This window comes from Podospora bellae-mahoneyi, chromosome 5 (assembly GCF_035222275.1).
Source record: "Podospora bellae-mahoneyi strain CBS 112042 chromosome 5, whole genome shotgun sequence".
Lineage (NCBI taxonomy): Eukaryota > Fungi > Ascomycota > Sordariomycetes > Sordariales > Podosporaceae > Podospora > Podospora bellae-mahoneyi.
In genome coordinates this window covers 2,852,621-2,863,114 of record NC_085884.1, presented here as the reverse complement: position 1 = coordinate 2,863,114, position 10,494 = coordinate 2,852,621, and the positions used below count along the sequence as shown (strand labels likewise).

General features: G+C 49.3%; 2 protein-coding genes across 2 annotated transcripts; both read left to right on the top strand.

Annotated features, from left to right (window-relative positions):
• Positions 1 to 7,079: 7,079 nt before the first annotated feature.
• QC761_506850 (uncharacterized protein) lies at positions 7,080 to 8,837 on the top strand (the record flags this gene model as incomplete). Its single annotated transcript, XM_062879906.1, has 1 exon — positions 7,080 to 8,837. The coding sequence occupies one exon, from the start codon at positions 7,080 to 7,082 to the stop codon at positions 8,835 to 8,837; it is 1,758 nt and encodes a 585-aa protein (XP_062731219.1).
• Positions 8,838 to 8,991: 154 nt separating this feature from the next.
• On the top strand, positions 8,992 to 10,366 carry QC761_506860 (putative secondary metabolism biosynthetic enzyme; the record flags this gene model as incomplete). The annotated part of the gene is made up of 2 exons (XM_062879907.1): positions 8,992 to 9,203; positions 9,256 to 10,366. The coding sequence occupies 2 exons, from the start codon at positions 8,992 to 8,994 to the stop codon at positions 10,364 to 10,366; spliced, it is 1,323 nt and encodes a 440-aa protein (XP_062731218.1).
• Between the last annotated feature and the right edge of the window lie 128 nt (positions 10,367 to 10,494).

Genomic DNA, 10,494 nt, shown 5'->3' with positions numbered 1-10,494 from the left:
GGTTGTTGCATCATTTGTATGTCAGCTTTTCATTGGAGTTTGGGTGTTGGGGATTTGGTTATGTTTTTTTGTTTTTGTTTTTTTCTATGCATCGTCCTTGTTCTGTCTAATCGTTAGATGTTGGGGTTGTAAAATTGAGCAGGTGCTGAAGCGCAAAGACCAAGACCAAGTGAGCTCGACCGTTGAAACGTAACAAATGTGCTGAAAGTTAAAGGACCTTGAAATAATATATTTTAGAGGGCTTAGAAACATTTCGAAGCCAACAAAATGATTCAAAGGCCTCAAAAATGATCGAGAGAGGTTAAAAGAAAAGTAGAAGGCCTTAAACGAAAATTTAAAGGTCATAAAGATGATTCAAGGGTCTTGAAAGATAGTTCAAATGCCTTAAAAGATAGTTGGAAGGCATTAAGGGATAGTTAAAAAGTCTTGAAAGATAGTTTAAAGGCCTTAAAAGCTAGTCTAGGAGCCTTTAATTGTATTATAGAGAGGCTTAATTAATAGGTATGGATGTATTGAGGGAGACGGTGGTAAAAAACATAGAGGGCTCCGTACATCTTCTCTATCTCTTAGTTAGTGTTTACCATCTCTTAGCAGGTCTTCCATGGCATACCATGATGTCGCCGCCCACTCAATCACATCGTCTTAGGGCAAGGACCGGATGCTGTGTTTGCTATAGATAAAACCCCGTCAACCCTCGGATCATTTCATCGACTTCCTCATCTTGTCGACATGGAGATGCAAACGAGAGAGACACTCTACAATTCCATCACGAATGAACACGAGGTTGCAAAAGCAGGTTTCTCTCATTGCCACCACGTCCCAAGCAGGAACGTCACAGCCGCACGGAGGAAAGCTCGTTGTTACGGTAACGTACATTATCAGTGAGTCGTGTATATCAGTGGGTCGCGCACTCCCTAGCGCGACGCGTCTTCTTTGCACTTTACATCGAATTTTTCTACAATCCAATATGCCTTCTACTTTAAAGGAAGCGAGTGAAATCTTAGCCCTTGAAGCTCTCCAAAAGAACGAAAAATAAAGCCTCAGAGCCGCAGCGAAGCTCTACAATATACCAGCATCAACCCTCTGCGACCGACGCGCTGGCCGGCCTGCACGACGCGATACTACGCCCGGTAAAAAGAAGCTCACTTAATTAGAAGAGAAGGCTATTGTCCAATACATTATTAAGCTATATGCGCAAGCTTTTCCACCCAGATTGCGTGGGGTGGAAGATATAGCCACCTAACTGCTACGCGTACGCGATGCGCCCCCTGTCGGCAAACTCTAGGTATATCGATTTATTAAACGCCAGCCAGAGCTCCGTACGCGCTTTACGCGTAGATACGACTACCAGAGGGCTAAGTGCGAGGATCTAAAGGTTATTGCCGAGTGGTTTACGCTCGTACGGAACACTAAGGCCAAGTATAGTACTGTAAATAACGATATTTATAACTTCGACGAGACTGGGTTTATAATGGGCATTATCTTCGCGGGTATAGTAGTTATGATCTCGGACGGCTTTAGTAAGGTAAAACTAGCCTAGCCTGGTAACCGCGAATGAGCAACGGTAATCAAGGGAGTCAATGCCCTCGGCTAGGCTATCCCGCCCTTTATTATTTTAACCGTACAGTACCACCTTACCAACGAGTATACCGAGTATTGAAATGGTGAGAAAACACACAAAACAACCACAACACCACAAATATACCCTCAGCAGGTCTCTGAATGAACACACCTGCGTGACAGTGACTCGCTCGCAGGCCGCACTTCACGTAGGACAAAGAAAAGACTCTGTGGGCTCGCAGACCACATAATAAGCACCCGATTGGCCTGATCAGAGGGCCAGAACTGCCTGCACGCGTGCAAGGCACAAAATACCAAGAAATAAAAGTCAATGTCCTGTCTAAATAGAATGTCCGAAGCAGACCGCTTATATATATGGCCCCTGAACCCCCGAATCCTCAGAGAGCCCCACTTCCTTACTTTGACCCTTAGGCCTGTGGCCGCACCCTAAACCAAGCCTCCCTTCGCATTTAGTTATTATAGACTAATAAATAAATACGTATATAAAGAAAATATCTTCCTTCAATTAAAGAGAGGAGTATATTTACTTCTCGGATTTTAGAGTATACCTTTGCCTCTATCGAGCTATTATAACCGGTAACCTAACGACCTCCTCCCTTCGTCTCTAAGGAATTTCAGGAGCCTACTCCTATCCTATAAAACTAGGTATATAATTAAGCGAAAAGTATATCGTTAATAACTTTAAATAATTATAAGTAAAGGGCCGGACGATTATAGGCCTAAAGAGAAATAGCGAATCTATTATTATAGGGGTATAAAACTTAAAAGGGAGTATTATTTTACTCGGTCGTTATGTTACGGGTTTGGGAGACAGTGGGGCACACCGGACTAATCAGGGCTGGACTGGGCGATCGAGCGGGGCTCACAGTCCAGTAGGACGGAACGGACCAATAAGGTGCGGACCGGGGACCGTGGTGGGTCTCACGGTCCACGGTCCAGTATCGGCCAATCCGGAGAGGACCGAGGACCGTCTGTAAGTCAACGGTCCACGGTCCCCTGATCTATATATACGGAGGAACTGGCTGGTGTATATAGACAGTTCCGCAGTATGCAATTCAAGTTGTAGTTACGATATCTTGTGATTACATTGAGACATCTTGTTGTGCACTGTTTAGCTGCACCGAACCAGGATTGTTCAGAAGTAGCCTTCAACCAGTATCCCTTTCAGAGGTTCTGTACAGGGGTTCGTCATAGGCGAGCACTTTAGGGTCTCGAGGTCTATATGTACGGAGGAACTGGCTAGTGTACATCAACAGTTCCGTAGTATGCAATCACAGCTTGTATTCACGGTATCTTGTGTTTACATTGAGACATCTTGTTGTGCACTATTTAACTGCACCGAACTAGGATTATTTAGAAGTTGCCTTTAACTAGTATCCCTTTCAGAGGTTCTGGATAGAGGTTCGTCATAATACCTGAAATTTATTCGAGGAAGTTTTTAATATTTAATGTACCTGGAGTAAAATTAATGTTTTATTTGCAACTATGTCCTAAACTTTAAACTCATGTGCAATCGGAAGCTGTATTCATGTCAGATAATACCACCAAGTCAAGACCAGGGCCGACTCAGCTCAAATCAACTCACTTCCCATGCTCCATTCAAGCTTGTGCTAGAGCGGGACGAGCCAGAGCTCGTTTCTTTTAGTTGTCCATGAGGTGGACATTAATGCTCTTCCGCTGTCTTTGACGTCGCTCCTTCCCAAGCCATACCATCTTCATGTCACACATTCCCAAGTTCAAAGTGATGCTCCAGGTATCCCATACATTCCCCACTATGCGAGCATATCCAATACCCATATCTTCTTCCCTCTCCTATGTCCTATGTTGGACGCATGTAATAAGTGGAGGGGTACTGGCATATAAATCCTTCCATTCTTGCATTCTCCTTTTCTCTTGTTCTTTTTTTTCCCCTTATACCACACGGTTGTATGAAGCTCGTTCTATACTTCTAAAAATACAGCGGTGAAGGCTGTCCATCTTACTTTCATCCGAAGGGAGATCAGGCAAGCAGGTCGTACAGTTCGAGTGGATTCTCCGTGTGGTATTATGACCAACGTTCCGGTACTCTCGTCGCGGGTCTCTCGAGTGCAGCCTCCGACACCAAGGTATGTATCTTTTTTCTACCCTCCTTCAGTCAGATTTTGGAATTTTGCGCCCCTTTACACTCCAACTCTACAATTTGGCCTCTGCCTGTTCATCATGACAAGTCTGATATACTACACACTGCCTTCGTCAGAGGTGTTGCACTTGGTTTAGAGACAATACAATACAATCTACATCATCTCGATGAACCTCCTCATTTTTTTCCGGCATTGATGCTCAGTGGTGACATGTATTTTGGATGACAACTGCACCTTTTTTTGGCTCTGGCATGCCTCCTCGGCAGCCGCCCGTCCAGCACTAATCCCCGACCTCCGACAAGACCAAGATTTGGAGCAAGACACCGCCTTCGAGTTACCTGCAAGACGGACAGCAAAGTGTAGGTGATGGCCATTTTTTCTCTTGGTTCTTTGGTTTTGATTTCTAATTTTTGCCGCAGTTGATGAGGTCCCAAGACGGTCGACAAGACGCCGCCCTGCGCCCCTTGACAACGCCCCCGAGCCCCTGCAAACCGCCCCTGAGCCCGAAGAAGGACCAAGAGATCTCGCGTGCAAACGCAAGACACTCCCTCGCTCGAGCAAAACATCGCCCGCGAGCCAACAAGATCAGCCAAGAAGCAGCGTTTACAAACGCCAAATGAGGATGTTGTTGTGGATGAGTAGGAAAAGGAGGAAGAGATTGATTCCGAAAATGAAGACGCCATTAAAGGATTATTGGGTTGATAAGAATGGACTGCTTCGAGTGGTCACATAGCCAAAGCCGAGGGCGTAATCAGGGACTTAAAAGTCGCAGAGTGCACAACACGAAAAAAGACAAGGGTGATAGAGTGGAAGAGAATTAGCCAACAAAGGCCTGGCCATCGAGGTATTTGGAGCCTTGCCAGTGCCAGTCGGGATGCTTGAGTGCCAGATGGTCCGGTCAGGTGAGGTGTCCAGTCAGGTGTAACAGCTCCTCCCTGTTCAGCAAACCTCCTGGAAGTGCTCATAAAGGCAAGTGCTCTGGGAGCAACCGTTTCACACGTTATGGGTCAAGGGCCTTAATGTGATCTGAAGGTTTGAGGACAGCGCAATACGAAACGAGGTCCTGAAGGTGGCTTTCCCGATGGCTTTTCCACAAGCCGGTAGGGATTACTCTTTTTGTTTATTGACATTCATGATGCACAGGCTTCAGTCGACCACAGCGTATACATTTTAAGAATGTCTGCTCCACCACAGACCCCTGAGAGTCGCCAAGGCAAATAGAGATGACAGCCTAGCTTGAATGGGAATGCTTTGCGAGCTAGATTACGTTCTCTAACCTCCCTATTGACGCGTATGCTTGGATCTATAAGAAGGTGTCTGCATCAAGACTGGAGTCCTACCATATCCTTACCTTCGCATTTCAAGACGGCGTTCCAAGCCACCCTTCCTTGCCATGACTTCATGTCCAAGAATGCAACAGCCGCAGACGACATACACTGGGAACTTGCTGTGTCTTTCCAATGAGACATTGCTCCAGATTGGTGGTCACCTGGATGTGGTTTCGGCCGCTTCGTTCAGCCTTGCCTCTACTCACCTTTATAAGCTATCCCTCGGCTATCCATCATCAGAATGGTCAACAACCGCGTCCGAAACACGACATGAAACTCACGATTGGGACTGCAAACCTATCAATGAGGACCTTGGCATCATTCCTCAGGCTTGTAATAACGTCAACAGATGGAAGTTTCTTCAACTACTCGAAAAAGACCTCAGAACAACCCACACAGTCTGCATATATTGCTGCGTCTTGCATCGGCTTCTTCCCCAACCTTCCCTCTACAAAACAGCCTGCCCCTGGATGGCGCTGGGTCCCAACTACTGGAACATCGGCAAACTCACCTTTGACGATTGCTACCACACCGTTAAAGACCCAGATAGACCGATCTCCAGCCTCCGCACATCCAAAGCTTTGGGGACACAACAATTCCAGGTTTTCTCGCCTGGCCGATCCGATCAGCCAGTTCAAAAACCATCACTCTCCCAGCCACCAAAACAGCCTACCACCTCCCCTCCCTGTCTTTTGACTCAGACTGGCAGCCCCATCCTCTCAGCAACTCCTCCCCAGACTCCCCGTACAGACACGTCTTCGTCAAAGCCTCCCTCTCTTGCGCCCTCGTCGAGCTCCCAAGCAGCACCAACAGCATCTATTCCTCCTTCAAACACCCCAATCTCCTAACTTACTCCACCCAACGCGTCTACCTTCCACCCGAAGCTTTCATCCCTAACCCCAAACCAACCAGCCCCGACACCACTCCAGACGACAGTAGTTCCAACCAGCCCCCCACCCGCCACTACCTCGGCTTCCAAACCTGCCGCCACCAACCCTCCTACCACCCTGAAACAACCAACCCCCTCCTCAATCAAGCCCCCTACAACGGGGGCCAACCCCGCGACATCCTCGAAGAAAGCCTCAACATCTTCTACAATAACGAAATGCGCTGCTGGCGCCCCCCACTAAAATCGACATCATCATCCCCCCCTCCTCCAGGCACCAACCCCAACCCCAACACCCCCCTCCAACCTGAAACAAGCGTCTACCACCCCCAAGTCTGCCACCTCTGCCAAACACGCTACCGAGCAGCGGTCTACACCTGGCCTACAGACCCATCCCTGCCCGCCGCTCAAGAAATCGTCGTTCACGTCTGGCAGCATCTGGGGTCTTTCCAGGAAAAATACGGTCACATGAAGGGGAACTTCCCACAGTCTTGGTTCGCCCCGGTGGGGGGAAAGATGGAAAAAAGGGAGTACACAAGGGATGCCAGGCCTGATTTTTTGATGGGGTGGGATGCTCGTCTGGGGGCTGGGTATTGGGGTGAGTATGAGGTTTGTGATCATGACTGGGCGGTGTTGTATATTGGGGATAGGTGGGATGATGGGGTTTGGAGGGAGTTTTGGTGGTGTGGGGGGGGGGATTGCGAGGGGGGATACGAAGGATGGAGGGTGGAAGGTTGTGGAGGGGGATTGGAGTAGGTGGGCGGATTTACCGGGTAGGGGGGAGGAGAGGGAAAAGGGGGAGAGTGGGAGGGGTTGGTCGGGGTGGTGGCGGTGATTGTGCTTGTGTTCAGTTTTGGAGAGGCAAAGGAGTTTTGTACTGTGGGTCTGTATTGCCTTCTTATTGTCTTTGAGCTGTATTTATAAAGGAGAACTAAGATTTCATGAAGTGCCTGGCGTCATTAAATAACCGAAACAAAAAGGGCTTGGCCTCGCTGGCTGTGGTTGGCTGGCTTTTGGTGGCTGTGCTGATGCCAATGAACCCCCTCCAGCAACCCCACTCTGCGCTATATCACTCCATGTTGAGCCTCCAAGTCACAATTCTACCCTACACTGTCGCGAAACCTATCGATTGTTTGCTTTCCTTGATCGAGGCTGATTCTGGCCATGTGGCTCATAAATTGCCAAAACTATCAACTCGAGCAGAACGACATCGACGGGCCAAATGCGATTCCCTACTGCATCCTCTCACACACCTGGGGTGATGATGAAGTCACTTTTCAGGACATGCAGAACTCGTTCGACATTGCCGTTCACAAGAAGGGCTTTGAGAAAATAAAGGGAATGTGCGAGCTTACGCTTGAATACGGACACTCCCACGCTTGGGTTGATACATGCTGCATCGACAAGACCAGCAGCGCCGAGCTGACCGAGTCGATCAATTCCATGTTCCACTGGTACCAGAGAGCAGCACTATGCGTTGTTTACCTCGAGGATTTTACGCTCACTGATGGCCAACTCACACCCACCAAAGCTGACCTTCAACCATGCCGATGGTTTACCCGGGGCTGGACCTTGCAAGAGCTGGTCGCGCCGAGGGACATCATATTTCACGATTGCAACTGGACCCAGTGTGGTTCAAAGGTGCAACTTCTGAACATCCTCCATCGTATCACGAGCATCGACATTACTATTCTCCGATCTTCAGATAAACTGAACCAAGTACCCGTCGCTCAGAAAATGTCGTGGGCAGCTAAAAGAAACACGACACGAATAGAAGACATGGCATATTGTCTCCTGGGCATCTTCGGTATCCACATGCCGCTGATATACGGCGAAAGAGAAAAGGCCTTCCTCCGTCTCCAGGAACATATAGCTCAGAAGACAAACGACATGTCTTTATTTGCCTGGCAACATAGCAAAAGTGAACTCGGACTCAGACACTCCGGTATATTGGCGAGACACCCCTCTTGGTTCGCGAGCGCTTCTGATATCAAACACTGGCTTGATCCCGTTATACCAACGCCGTCGTGGATTATCACCAACACTGGTCTTGAGCTCCACACAGCCCTCGACTCCTCACGCGGTGAAACTGGTCACCGGCTATACCTGCGCTGTACAAGTGGCCATGTCGACGACAAAGATGGAGATCCTCCCGTTTTCACAATCTGGCTGCGGAAGATCAAGTCATCCTACGTCAGATATCAGCCCTCTTGGCTGTCACTGACGCCTCAGTCACAGATGAGGTTCGGTAAACCGTCCCTGGTCCGCATTGCCACCTCTTTAACGCCGGCTGAGGGGATCGAAGCGAACTCACTCTATTTCTCTCATTCGGATCTCTTGTACCCGACTATAAAAATCCAATGGGAGTGCATCGAGGCGTATTCACATGGCTTCTCAGTCAGCCACAGTTATTATCCAGAGCACCTTTGGGACATCAGGCGCGAGTGCTTCTTAGCCTCATCAAGCCCTAGATTTGTTGGTGTAGTCGAGATCACAATGTCGGCACCCCTAGGCGATTCAACCTGGGAGGCGACATGTTATGTCGTTTGTGGACTTCGGAGAGTAGATTCGCGGGCTGCCGAAGGCACTGACACACTTTGCCCCTGGGCGATTGTGCTCCAACATCGTAAAGAGGATGATACTATAGAAGGTCTGGATTCGGGCTACGCGCGAGGCGACCTTGTCAACCCTTACAAATTGTCTACACTTGGCATCACGTTTCGGTCCTGGTTAGCTGTAAATGATCCTCCAAGCCTGGCAATGAACCAAGTTCGGTATGGCGATAAGGGACATTTGACTATATCTGCCTCGGTTCTTGCAGGGAATCACCACCGTCAATTAGGAGATACCATAGTCATCACCGTCACACCAGTCTTGTCGTCTCTCGGCTTGCCTCACATGCGATCTCGGGCCGAACACTAACAGTCTTGGCCGGGTTCAATCGGCAAGTGGGCCGGAAATGCCCCTATCATGAGCCGATCAAAGAGGGGTATTTTCCAACAAAGCGAAATGTCCTCCGTGGTGACCTTTTGATCAAAGCAAACATCATTTGACCGTCAGATTATACCAAGCCATCATGAGTTCGGTGTCGCATGAATCGGCCAAGGCAGCGCTGGAAGCCGCTGAGGCGAGGTTCATCGCCAACAACCCCCTTTCCAAGAAGCAGCACGAGCTCGCCGTCGGTGCCCTCCCAGGTGGAAACACACGAACCCTACTGCACACATTCCCATTCCCCCTGACAATGAAGCAGGGTAAAGGCGCTCATGTCTGGGATGAGGATGGCCACAAGTAAGCCCCCTAGCCTAAATTCTTTTTTGTCGCTTTGCTAACACTGCGACAGATACCTCGACCTCGTCGGTGAACTGACGGCAGGTCTCTACGGACACTCCAACCCCATCATCCGCGAAACTATGCTCTCCACCTTTGACAACGTCGGTCTTTCACTTGGCTCAACCACCATCCAGGAACACAAACACGCTTCCCTCCTTTGCTCACGCTTCAAACTGAAGCGCGTCCGCATGGCCAACACGGGCACAGAAGCCAATATGCACGCTCTCGCTGGCGCGCGGCACTACACCTCGCGAAGAAAAGTCATTGTCTTCTCTGGCGGCTACCACGGCGCGGTATTTAGCTTCCCCAACGGCAAAGCAGCACCCAACACCGTGGATAAAGACGACTTTGTGGTTGTTCCCCGGTATAATGACATCGGCCTCGCAGTAGACACCATCAGATCCACACCCGATCTCGCCGCTGTGCTGGTGGAACCCATGCAAGGCGCTGGTGGCTGTATCCCCGGCAGCAAGGAATTTCTCCATGCCATCCAGGACGCCGCACACGAGGTCGGAGCGTTGTTTATCCTCGATGAGGTGATGACTTCCCGCCTTGCGCCTCACGGCCTGGGATTTGAGCTAGGACTGAAGCCTGATTTGGTTACAATGGGCAAATATCTTGGGGGTGGGCTGGCTTTTGGCGCGTTTGGTGGGAGAGAGGAGGTCATGGCTGTGTATGACCCCCGAGTGGAAGGGTCGCTGGCGCACTCGGGGACATTTAACAACAACACTCTAGTCACGAGCGTTGGGTATGAGGCTTTGAAGAGAGTTTTCACCGAGGAGGCTTGTGTGCAATTGAATGAGCGGGGGGATGGGCTCAGGGAGAGGTTGAAGCAGGTTACAAAGGGGACCAAGATCATGTTTAGCGGAAGGGGGTCGTTGATTGGGGTTCACTTTGTGGATGAAGCTGTTGAGGTGTTTACATGTGGGGAAGACATTCAAGGGAAGGAAAGGAGGGATTTAAGGGACTTGTTTTGGTTCGAGATGTTGGAGGCAGGGTATTGGACAACGAGAAGGGGGTTTGTTGCACTGATTTTGGAGACAGAAGAAAAGGAACTGGAAGGTTTTGTGGAAGCTGTTGGAAAGTTTGCGGAGAGGCATCGGGATATTATGGCCTTGTAGGTTGCCAACTTTTGATCAGCAGGAAGGGACTCGAATTTGTGATCTACGTCACTGGGCTGTTCGACTTGTCAAAGAAGTCAGGAGGTCAAGTCATGAAAGGGAAATACAATGGCATTGTCTTTTGTTCG